The sequence below is a fragment of the Pantherophis guttatus genome, chromosome 10 (genome assembly GCF_059756535.1).
Source record: "Pantherophis guttatus breed Tessera chromosome 10, ASM5975653v1, whole genome shotgun sequence".
In the NCBI taxonomy this organism is placed as follows: Eukaryota; Metazoa; Chordata; class Lepidosauria; order Squamata; family Colubridae; genus Pantherophis; species Pantherophis guttatus.
In genome coordinates this window covers 12,618,413-12,631,138 of record NC_142072.1, presented here as the reverse complement: position 1 = coordinate 12,631,138, position 12,726 = coordinate 12,618,413, and the positions used below count along the sequence as shown (strand labels likewise).

The following is a 12,726-nucleotide window of genomic DNA, read 5'->3' as shown; positions in this document are numbered from 1 at the left end:
CCAGTTTTGGCCCACAGAGCTGGAAGAGACAGCGTGCTAATGCTTATAATTTGCCTCCCATGAATAGGTCTTTTCATGTGTAAAGCTTATTAATAAAGTTCATTGGTATCAAATCACACAGCGCCTATGCCATTAGGAGCCCCTGCCGGGATTCAAATATATAAGAGCCGCTTCTCGCATTAAGTTAGAAGTCCCTTATTTCACACCAAGATTTTAATTTTCCACTATGCTATTGGAACTTTTGTCAAACCATATCATCAGCCTCTGGCTGGCAGGACAATCTTTCTGGAAAAAAAATGGCTTAGGATTCAAGATAACATCCCAAAGGTGCTTTTTCCAGTTTTTCTCCTATGAAAACATTTTGCTTCTCATTCATGAAGCTTCTTCAGTTCTTGAAGAAGCTTCTTGGGTGAGAAGCAAAACATTTTCATGCTAACACATAATTCTATCATGTATTAATAGAACTCTATTAACTCTAATTGTTATTAGAATTATATAACTTGTCAAATGTAAATATGAATATTATTTTGCTTGTATTAAAATGTGATTAGAAAGGAGATTTTTTAAAAAAACATAACGGCATAACTAAAAATTAGAAAGGGGATAAACAATGGAAGATTATAATTTAATTTAAATGTGTGTATTACTATTAAAACTACCGGTATATAAGTTTGTTAAATACAACAAATAGGATTATTACTATTTTACTTGTAGTAAAAGGAGTGACATTTAGAATTTGTAGATTGGTATAAAAATAACATACTGAAATATCGAATAATCAAAGAATGAAAGATTATAATTTAACAAAATATGTGTACTATTACTAAAATTTTATAAGATTGCCAACTGTGTTAAATATGAAGAATATTGTTCTACTGATACAAAATGTAAGACACTCTGGGATCACACTGCTCCCACAATGAGGGGACCTAAATAGGGAAGTGATAGTGATATGCCAAGAGGAGAAAACTGAAACATATGCTATAAACCAGAAGAACTCAAGATTGTGTAACCAGAAAACTGTTAAAATAGGAGTTAAGCTTATGGGAAATGGGCAAAGCCGGTATCTGGCTGAGCCTCACCATAGGCCAATTTTGTTCCCTTCTACAAACCAAAAAAACAACAGGAGTAAAGGCTTAAAACTGAAGGGGGATTAGTTTGTTAAATTCATTTGAGAAGGTTGTTTGGGATAAGTCTATCAAAAGGATATAAGAAGTGACAGTGAACAGGTTTGGACTGGCCAGTTTGGGAAAACTGGAAAGCAGAAGTGCCAAATAATCCTGCCTTGATTCTGTTTGTCCTGAGAAGAGGCAGAGAGGAATTCGGAGAAGTTTTCAAGATTGATGTTTGGATAGGCCAAGGCCAGGAAATATACACAGCAAGGGAATCCAGGAATGTTCCTTTATTTTTGAAGATATACGAAGACAATTTTGGAAAGCCCTTGAGTTTTTCTCGGTTTGTTTTTTTTTTAATCAAATAAAAACAAAGCCGTGTTATTTTGAGGGTTTTTTTCCCCACACTTTCCACTTTCCATGGGGGATTTGCTGTTTCTCCTTCCTTAATGGTTCATCTATTCCAGAGGTGGGTTTCAGCAGGTTCTGATCAGTTCTGGAGAACCGGTAGCGGAAATTTTGAGTAGTTCAGAGAACCGGTAAATACCACCTCTGACTGGCCCCACCCCCATCTATTCTCTGCCTCCCAAGTCCCAGCTGATCAGGAGGAAATGGGGATTTTGCAGTAACCTTCCCCTAGAACAGGGAGGGGATGGAGATTTGACAGTATCCTTCCCCTGCCATGCCCATCAAGCCACACCCACCAATCCATGCCACGCCCACCAAGCCACACCCACAGAACCGGTGGTAAAAAAATTTGAAACCCACCACTGATCTATTCGTTCACCAAGCTCATCTCTACATCCCTTTACAGATACCAAATATTCAGCATTGCAAGGCCAAGAAGAATGATCAGATCTGGGAAACCTTATAATACTGACATCCTAAATTGTAATTAATATTGATAGAATACATCTTATTTGCAATGGGGGTAAATTATCTAAACAAAACATAGGGTGTCAAAAATCTTCAGTGAATATTGTGTAAATATTATTGTATTGAAACAATATCATACACAGATAGTCTTCAACGTATGACCACAATTAGGCTCAACATTTATGTTGCAAAACGAGACATTTGTAAAATGAGTTTCGCCCCATTTTGCAACCTTTCTTGTCACAGTTGTTAAGTGAGTCATTGCAGTTGTTAAGTTAGTATCACGGTTGCTAAGGGAATCTGGCTTCGCCATGAACTCTGCTTGACAGGTCACAAAAAGTGATCCCATGACCCCAGATCACTGCAAGCATCACAAATATGAGTCAGTTGCCAAAGATCTGAACTTTGATGACATGAACATGGGGGTGCTGCAATAGTTGTAAGTGTGAAAAATGGTCATAAGTCACTTTTTAAAGTGCTATTATAACTTTGAACAATCACTAAATGAACTGCTGTAGGTCAAGGACTACCTGTATTAAGATTTACATAAACTTATTTTGCCTTTTAATAACCCCGTAATCCCTTGCATTGGGGTGGAGTCAGGGCAACTGAATGGAGCTGAGTATTTACTGGCCTGATGCCCTTCCTGTTGCCAATGCAGAGTTCACAGCAGATATATACTCATTGTGCCCAGAGAGAGAAATATCTGCTACTACCTAGGATCGAACTCACAGCCTCCTGACTGTGAGGCAAGAGCTCCACCTCTAGGCCATTGCATTACTCATTTACATAAACTTATATAAACACATAATAAGAAAGGGAAAAAAAGAGAGAAAAAGAAGGGCAATCTTTACGCAGCAGGAAGTGGAATATTAAACATTTCTTTGATCTCTTCTCAAGTCACTTGTGCGTCATTCTAATATTTCAAGCAGGGGCAACACTCCTACTTTTTCAAGGGGATAACTGGATACTTACAGCTGTCTTCCTCCTCCATAAACATTTTGCTGACATAGCAGGCGTAAACAAATCCGAATAGCTTCAAAGTACATGTTTGGAAAAGAGAGATACATGAATTAATGATTTGAAAGCAAAGAAATGTACTGATTATTATCACACCAGGATTCAACCATTTAAACTGAAGAGGGAAAAGCTCCAGCAGCCAAGTTTATTTCTCCCATTACTTGCCTCAGCTCCTGGCCACCTGGCAGGTGGAAAGCATGCAAATGTGAGTAGATAAATAGGTACCACTTCGGTGGGAAGGAAATAGCATTCGGTGTGCCTTTGGCATATAACCATGCTGGCCACATGACTATGAAAACAGTCTTCGGACAACGATGGTTCCCTCAGCCAAGAAATGGAGAGGAGCAACATGTCCTAAAGTCACACGACTGACAGGGAAACCTTTACTTTTAGTCTTACAATAAAGTAGAATTAGCTCATCTGGTTGTGTTCCAGAGGTGGGTTTCAGCAGATTCTGACCAGTTCTGGAGAACCGGTAGTAAAAATTCTGACTGGCCCCGCCCCCATCTATTCTCTGCCTCCTGAGTCCCAGCTGATCGGGAGGAAATGGGGTTTTTGCAGTAACCTTCCCCTGGAGTGTGGTGGGAATGGAGATTTTACAGTATCCTTCCCCTGCCACGCTCACCAAACGACACCCACCAAGCCATTTTTTATTTTATTTTACTCACATTTATATGCCGCCCTTCTCCCAAAGGACTCAGGGCGGCTCACAACAATAAAACACAAGACAATAAATTAATGCTAAAACAGTCCAATTACAAAATTAAAAATCCCAACAATTAAAACTAAAAAACTCCCAGCGGATCAAGAGATTTGCTGGAAAAGCCATGTCTTCAGGCCAGTGCAGAAAAAGCGGAGGTCGGGGGCCGTCCGGAGCCCAGCGGGTAATTCATTCCAGAGGGTCAGTGCAGCCACAGAGAACGCCCTCATCCTAGGTGCCACCAGCTGACATTGTCCGGCCGATGGCACCCGGAGGAGGGCAGCCCTATGTGAACGCACAGGGCGGTGGGAGGCCGGTAGGAGGTGGTCCTGCAAGTTTTCGTTCATATGGGTGTGAATTCTGCAGCAAAAACTAACCATAGAATTCTTCAGTGCCTCTGTTTTGTTTTGTTTTTTAGAAGTGATGGAGAGGCCAACCCAAACAAGAAGAGATACTGTTATACCACTTACTTACCGCAAGGAATATCTGCATTGCACTGCTCACCACCTCAATATATTGATAATCGAGCAAGCATCCAGTTACTGTGATGACGTGATGGTCTTCTAAGGCCAGGTTGGAGTTGATCACAGGGGTCACCAGGCAACCAGGACCGTTCTCCATCCACCAAGAGCGATGCAATGATGTGTTAAAGGTCATGATGAAGTCTCGATCCTGCAGAAATGGGAGAAAGATGAACTCAACAGCGATGTTTGGACCACTACAAAGAGGGAGAATATATACCGTATTTTTCGGACTATAAGACGCACCGCACTATAAGACGTGCCTAAATTTACAGGAGGAAAACAAGAAAAAAAATAGCTTTGGGGTTCCATGCATTGGATTTTCACCCTCCCAGGCCCCCAGAAGCACTCTGCAGTGCTCCGCACAGCTCATTTTCACCAAAAACGGGTGCATTTTGGCAAAAATGGGCTGTGCGGAGCACTGCAGAGTGTTTCTGTGGGTCTGGGAGGGCGAAAACGCAAAGTGCGGAGGGTTCTGGAGGCCAAAAACGCCTGTATTCAGTCTATAAGATGCACCTAAATTTTCACCTACTTTTAGGGGGGGGGAGGGTGTGTCTTATACAAAAAATACAGTACATATTGATAATCCCTTTGAGGTAAGCCATGCTATGCAAAGAGAAGAGAAATGGTCATCAGAAGCAATGACATCTAGGGTGATGGAGTGTTAAAATTGGGAAGTTGATGGGCAAAGCATCACAGTACAAACCAAAGGAACACAGTGTGCATTCTGATACTCCCATCTACTATCTGTCAATTTTGAACCCTGCAGAGGCCACTGATTTGATGAGTTCATAAATACTGACTTTTGCTGCACATCATAGTTTAGGTAGGTCAATCAAGATTTTCACATAATACTTTCCATTAAGATAATAAATGAGTAGACTCCATAAGCAGCCTTACCCCCTTATCCATGCCACAACAGTAGTGGTCAGTTTTAGTGCCTTCTGTGCCAGCCAGAATTTCTAATTTGTAGAGTACTTTGTAAGTTGACACAGTATTGATCTTATCCAACTACTAGGAGGTGCATACAATGCACCCATAATTCTTGCTCTTTGGAGAATGACAAATTAGATAAATTAGAAGCCAGCTATCTTATAATTCCCCCACTATTTCCTGTCCTCCAACTATCAAGACACCAGAAAATACAGAGTCAGCAAAGACCCCCTTTTGGGCCCTCTTCCAGCCTGATTGCCTCTGATCAATATGTTTAGCTAAAGAAGAAAAGAATTCTGCAAAGGGATTTAGTCTTCCTCCTTAATTTTTGAATCGAAAGGAGATTATGAAGCAAGTCGAGAGTTGAAAATTCTTCGTACAATAGTCCAGTCAAAAACTTTATTTACACCTGGCTGGAAAGGATTCACATTTATTTTTGAGGGAATGGGTGGTGGGGTGCGGCATTGTCTTTATGACCTCACAGAATTAGTCAGGGATTCTTTTTCCAGGTTGGCATGGAGGGTCTTTGGGGAGGTTTGTGTATGTGTGTGTGTATGTGTGTGTGTTTGCATGTGCAGGCTGCTTTAGATGCATATTCTTTCTGAAAGCTTGCCTTACCTTATTTGCACTGTTTTTCGTTAAGAAGCCATGAAGACAGGGGTGAAATCCAGCAGGTTCTGACAAGTTCTGGAGAACCGGTAGCAGAAATTTTGAGTAGTTCGGAGAACCAACAAATACCACCTCTGGCTGGCCCCAGAGTGGGGTGGGGTGGGAATGGAGATTTTGCAATATCCTTCCTGCAGGAGTGGGGAGGGAATGGGGATTTTGCAGTATCCTTCCCCTGGAGTGGGGAGGGAATGGGGATTTTGCAGTATCCTTCCCCTGCCACGCCCACCAAGCTATGTCCACAGAACCGGTAGTAAAAAAAATTGGATTTCACCACTGCATGAAGGCCTTGGAAAATATATTCTAGCACCTATAGTTGGGCAAGCCATGGGGTATTTTCTGTGGCTTTCTCGGCAAGCAAAAGTTGGATTTTAACGAAGAAAGATGGGAAGATCGTTGAAGCTTTTCAACTTTGGTGGTGGAGAAGACTGTCGCCCAATTCTTCCTTACCCATGAGGCATTCTTGCAAATACGTTTTCCTCCTTGAAATGAACATACACTCCTCTTTACCCATGCCGCCACAAAAGAGAAAAACTCCAGACAGCTGCATTCTGGTTTCTTTATGGGTTTGAGAAGTTGGACCTGGAAACTCTGCATTCATATTTCTCATTCACCTCTAATTCAAACTTTAAAAGACATGAATGAGATTGTTGTGTCATCCTCTGCCCATGGAAGATGACAGGACATACTGCTCTAGCCCTGAAACTGGTTCAATACATATTGGACTTCAACATTTCTGGTTATTATAAACTTCTCCACAGAATTAGATGGCATAGTCTTTGTTTAAATAATAATGATAACGATGGCAATAACAATGCCAGAAAAATAAACAATGATTTTTTTAAAAAGCTGGGCTTGGAATAAAACAACCTTAGCAATTTTTAAGATGTGTGGACTTCATTTCCCAGAATTCTGGGAGCTGACGTCCATATATCTTAAAGTTGCTAAGGTTGAGAAACCATAGAAGAGCAGGCTGAAATGGAAGGCGGAGTTAAATGGGTCATCAGTTTGGAGTCGATGAATTGCAACAAGAGAGCCAAGTCCAGCTCCCTTCCCCATGAATTCATTGACCCTTATCTAGCACCAACTTTGCTTTGACCATTAGTTGACTAGATTCTTGTAAATAGATAACTGTTCTGTGCTTTGAACTTGACAAATGCTCCTGGTTATTTGCGCCTGACAGATACAATTTAATACTAATTAGAAGAGGCATTCCCCCTGGTCAATGGTGAAATTCAAAAATTTTTTACTACGGGTTCTGTGGGCGTGGCTTGGTGGGCATTGCAGGGGAAGGATACTGCAAAATCTCCATTCCAATCCCACTCCAGGGAAAGGATACTGCAAAATCTCCATTCCCTCCCCACTCCTGGGGGAAGGATACTGCAAAATCCCCATTCCCTCCCCACTCCTAGGGGAAGGATACTGCAAAATCTCCATTCCTACCCCACTCTGGGGCCAGCCAGAGGTGGTATTTGCCAGTTCTCCAAACTACTCAAAATTTCCACTACCGGTTCTCCAGAACCTGTCAAACCTGCTGGATTTCACCCCTGCTCCTGGTCCACCATAAACAGGCAGCAACGTCTTTCCTAAAATGACATACGAGATCCATGAATCTATAACCCTGATAAAAGTGTGGTTTGAATTCACAATGATGATCTCCTTGGAACCTGATTTAATCAGTGAACAGTATCCGGATGAGACACACACACACACACTCCCAATGCATTTATACTGCTCCAGTAAAAATACAGCCTGATTTGTCTTCCTTCCCTCCCAGCCCCCCATCTTCCCTTGTGGATCAGCCCATCTGTTTACAAAACAGAGCGGTTTCTGTCAACGTGCTCTGTGAGCACTGCATTTCAAACAGAGATTTGTCTTTACTTGCAAAACCTGTGCATGCCATAAAAGAGAAATGCCCCAGTGAGAGAAGGGGGTGGGTGGGGAAACCCTCACACAGCCTGAACACCTGGAGAGGCCAAACCCTCATTTATTTATAACACAGAGCAACACAGCAAGACTCCCAGTGGTCTCCCAGTATCGTGCCAAATTGGACCTGCAATGTCAGCACTGGAAGAAGTTGCCGGGGGGGGGGGAACGAGAGACGGGACGGATTGGGTTAGACTTAATTTGAAAGAAACATGGAAGCATTTACAACCTGCGATCTTCTCCTGAATTCTTAATCTCTATCCCAAGGAGCAATTGCTGCTGGAAAGGTGATGGATGGGAAGCTGTTGGGTGGACCGATGGCTCGAGAAGGGCAAGTTCTGGGTGTGATTAGAGAGGTAATTACCTGTGAAAGGTGTCCGACTTCCAGGTAAAAACAGATGATAAATGCATTCCAACCAACCCAGACAATGAGCCACACAGCATACTAGTGAGGGAGAGAAAGAGGCAGGTTGAAGACGTACAATGGGGAAAAAAAACTATTAAAACAATTGGAGATAGATGCTTGTTTTCTATCGTTCTTACCCTAAATATATCCAGCTGCAGAAAAACAACACATATTGAAGATTTAAACTTAAGAATCTGAACGAAGATTCCTAAAACAAGTAGACCTTTTTAATCATTAAAACCTAACTTCCAAAATCAGAGTGGGTTTGTGCATTACACTAAGCCGTGATTTGCTTTATTATTCTATTTATTGATTAAATTTATTTGTTGCCCATCTCGCCACGAGGCAACTCGGGGTAGCTTTACTATCAACACAATATTGCAATATCCCCAGTCATTCTGCACTCTACGTTAAGGTTATGGATACTACTGGTTCATGTTAGGTTCCTACTTAATACCTAATTTTTTTTACAACTAGTATTACAACTAGTCATAAAATCATCTCTTGACTGTTCTCTTGAGGGGGCTCTAAAAACACCGTTTATCCAGGTTGTCTATCCAGGTTTTTAATGTCAATTATTTTATTTTTGATTAGAGTGGCGTTGTGGCCTAGTGGTGATGATGCTCGCCTCCCACTTGGAAGGTTGAAAGTTCAATCCTAGGTAGCTGCTGATGTTTCTCTCCTAGAACACAAAGAAAAAACATCTGCTGCGAACTCTGGATAGGCATCAGGAAGAGCATCTGGCCAGTAAATGCTCAGCTCCATCCAATTGCCCCAACTCTGAATACGGACTACAAGTAAAGGTAAAAGTTTCCCTATCAATCATGCCCGACTCTAGGGTACGGTGCTCATCTCCATTTTTTGGCCGAGGGAGCCAGCATTGTCTGAAGACAATTTCCGTGGTCATGTGGCCAACATGGCTATATGGCAAAGGCACATGGAACGCTGTTACCTTCCCACCGAAGTGGTACCTATTAATCACCTTGCATTTGCATGCTTTCCAACCTCTAGGTGTGTGGGAGCTGGGGCAAGTAATGGGAGCTCGCCCATTGCACAGAGTTCGGGTCTCAAACCCAGCCTGTCAGCTCTCCAGCTTAGCATTTTTAATCACTGAGCTATTGATTGCAGAGTCATAAAAAGGGAGCTTTAATTGTTTTAATTTTGATTGAAATGTATCTGATTGGAAGTCTTAATTTTATGCATTCACGGTCCTAAAAACTGGCAGCATAAATACAACAGTAAACAAAACAAATAAAATGTTAAAAAGTTATGATATTTATATACTGTGTTTCCCCAAAAATAAGACCCTGTCTTATATTTTTTTGAACCCGAAATAAGCACTTGACCTTATTTTCGGGGAGGAGGTCTTATTATATTGGGCCGTGTGGAGCAAGACAGAGCTCCTCTTGCTGTTTACCTAATATTTTTGGGGAGGGCTTATGTTCAGGGGAGGGCTTATTTTTGGGGAAGGGTTTATTTTTGGGGGAAGACTTATTATCCAGGGAGATATTATTTTCAGGGAGTAGTTACTTACCAGGCACATCTAAATTATATTAAAGTAACCAAAATATCTTTACAATCCCTAAGGCACATCACAATTTTTGAGAACCCTCAATGTTTGGAAGTGGAAAGCTGAAAAAATTTGACACGCCCTAATTTATACCAAGCAACAATCCAACATATTTCACTATTTTGATAAAAGAAGCAAAAAAAAACCCAGAGAGTAGGATATTATACTTACCAGCATGAGGTATCTGGATCTGTACTGAAGGGTGCCAAAAATACCCAGGATGACGGCCATAATGTGTAAAAAATTGGCCAGGATCGGCAACCATTGATAACCCAGGAAGTCAAATATCTGTCTCTCCAGGGCTGCAACCTACAAGAGACCATAAAGGCAGACAAAGAATTCTTCATTGCACAGTGTTACACAGAATAAGAAAGCAGCAAAGTCTACCACAGAATTAATAAGAAACCCTATGGGCTATTAGTCACAACCAACAGAGATGTTGGCGTGATTCATTGGCTGCTGTCAAAGAAATATATTCCAAAACAGGGGGGGATTTATGGGGGATCCATCGCAAGGCAAAGAAAAGGATGTTTGCACTGGCAAATGGCACAGGTGGAAATGAGCACAAATGAGCGGATGCTTCAATTACCAAGAGGAGGAAAAGAAGATAGTTGTCCCCAAAGTGGTAAACCTGGGTATGTCCCCAGGAGCTTGTTCCTTTGAATCCAAGAGTCTGTAAGAGATTCTTAGTCATCCATGTCATGGTTGTCCCGAAGGTGCTTTTTTCAGGAGGCAACTGGACTTTTTTGTTTTTTTCTTTTGAAGATGTTTCGCTTCTTGTCCAAGAAGCTTCTTCAGCTCTGATAGGATAGTGGAGAACGGAAGGATTTATACTCCTTGCAGACAGCTGGACATTTGCATCCTTTTTGAGGGTCCTTGAAGCACTTGAAGGTTTATCTGTGTCCTCAGGGTCGCCTACAGGAACCAGGAGCACTCCTCAGGTGACCCTGAGGACACAGATAAACCTCCAAGTGCTTCAAGGACCCTCTAAAAGGAGGCAAATGACCAGCTGTCTGCAAGGAGTATAAATCCTTCCATTCCCCACTACCATCCAGTCAGAGCTGAAGAAGCTTCTTAGATGAGACAAAAGAGGGATTCCCCTAGATTATTTGGGAGGCTAGTTCTCTCCAAAGCTTTCATTAGAAATTGAAAACAAGGCTGAATCCTTGAATCCAGGCCAACATTTCACTGCAAGCCTCTGAAATTAACCACACCTGTCAGCGGGGATCCTGTCTCCACACTTCCTTCCTTCCCCTCCATACTTTAAGTCTGACAACCCTCATAAATCATTTTTGCAGGTGACTTAGCCTTCTAGATTAGGCTAATTGGGTTCTTAACAGCCCTACTGAACACCAAGTCCTTTGAAGTTAAGAGTCAGTGTGTTTCCTTGGTGGACCTTCCATTTCCCTGCGATGAGATCAGCCATGAATCATGTAGTCCACCTCTGGGGCCTAGGGTTAAAAAAAAGCTGGCAATTAATCTCTGACACCATTAAAATGGTCTGCCACAGTATAGCTTTCCACAACTGTTGCTCTTGGAGTACAGCTCCCATTGTTAGGTGGCTCTGTGGGGATTGGGCCTAGTGAGAGTTAGCATCCAACACATCTGGTAAACTGCAGTTTCAGCACATCTGAAGGAGGCCCCGGAATAGTGAACATGGTCAGATTAATCATGATAATGAAATACTATGCCAGTTCCAAGCCAGGACCTGCTTCTGCTTACAGTAACAGAAAATAATCATTATTACAGGCAGTATTCAAAGAGTTGTGAGATATGTAGCAGATTGGGTACAAGTCTCATCCAACTGAGATTGGGCCGCCCCCACCCGTGCCGACATAGGAAGCATGCTGAGGGCTCCATCGGTCAGGGTATTCCAGCTGCCAGGGTCCAGAAGAGCCTTCTCTGCCGTTGCACCTACCCTTTGGACAGGGGTGGGCTCCAAAAATTTTAGCAAGGGTTCTCTGCCTGGTTGCTGGGTGGGCGTGGCCATGGTGGGTGTGGCCATGTCAGCCTCATGCACCATGACGGAGGGGTCGTTTTTGCCCTCCCCAGGCTCCGGAGGCTTTCCTCGAGCCTCCGGGAGGGCGAAAATAGCCTCCCCAGGCTCCGGAGGCCCTCTAGAGGCCGGAAATGGACTTCCAGAACTTCCAGTAGGCCCGTTTTTCACCCTCCCCGAGCCTCTGCGCATGCCCTGTACTTACTTGCATCCAAAACGGGCCGCATGGGGACTCAGGGGAGGGGCAGGGTGGGGCGGGGCCAGCCAGGAGTGGGATTTAGGGGTTCTCCGAACTGCACAGAATCTTAGCTAGAGGTTCTCCCGAACCCCTGCAAATCCCCAGTAGTCCACCCCTGCCTTTGGAACATCTTGCACCCTGGAGTGAGGTCAGCTTCCACCCTCCTAACCTTTCGTAAAAATGTGGCTCTGCCAATTGGCCTGGAGCTTCAATGGGGAAATTTCACATTGGTGATGGTTGATAGTTAATAACAGATCTCACCTCCCCTTCTCAACCTACTCCGTCCCTCCCCATCTTTTAATTAGGATTGAGTATTTATTTATTTTTTAATTTGATTTATATGCCGCCCTTCTCCGAAGACTCAGGGTGGCTTACAATGTGCTCAGCAATAGTATTGGTATTTTATAGTTATAGTTTTTATAGTTTATTTTATACTTATAACTATATAGTTATAGTTATAGTTTTTATAGTTATTTTATAGTATTGTTTACAGTATTGTATACTTTTAACTTTTTAATATTGTATTGTAAGCTACCGACAGATACTCTATGGTAAGATGGGTGGCCAATACATTTAATAAATAAATTAAAAAGGGAATGTGAGATTCAGAAAGTAATAAAATATTAGCAACTCCAGATAACAGTTAGCTTCCTTGTCAACTCTGCAACAGAGAGTACAGGCAACTGCGTAACTTGATTTCTCATCGCTTGAAAACTGGCAGTTGCATATATAAATACAACCTTGTGAGATATAGCAATAGCA

General features: G+C 42.4%; 1 protein-coding gene across 1 annotated transcript in view; it reads right to left on the bottom strand.

Moving 5' to 3' along the window:
- The window catches only part of NKAIN1 (sodium/potassium transporting ATPase interacting 1), a 39,521-nt gene that overhangs the window by 5,497 nt on the left and 21,298 nt on the right, over positions 1-12,726 (bottom strand). The window contains exons 2-5 of the mRNA XM_034413716.3: positions 9,902-10,039; positions 8,119-8,199; positions 4,183-4,380; positions 2,964-3,024 (exon numbers count right to left, since the gene is read on the bottom strand). Coding sequence (XP_034269607.1) covers positions 2,964-3,024; positions 4,183-4,380; positions 8,119-8,199; positions 9,902-10,039 — 478 coding nt within the window. The remainder of the gene's footprint in view (positions 1-2,963; positions 3,025-4,182; positions 4,381-8,118; positions 8,200-9,901; positions 10,040-12,726) is intronic.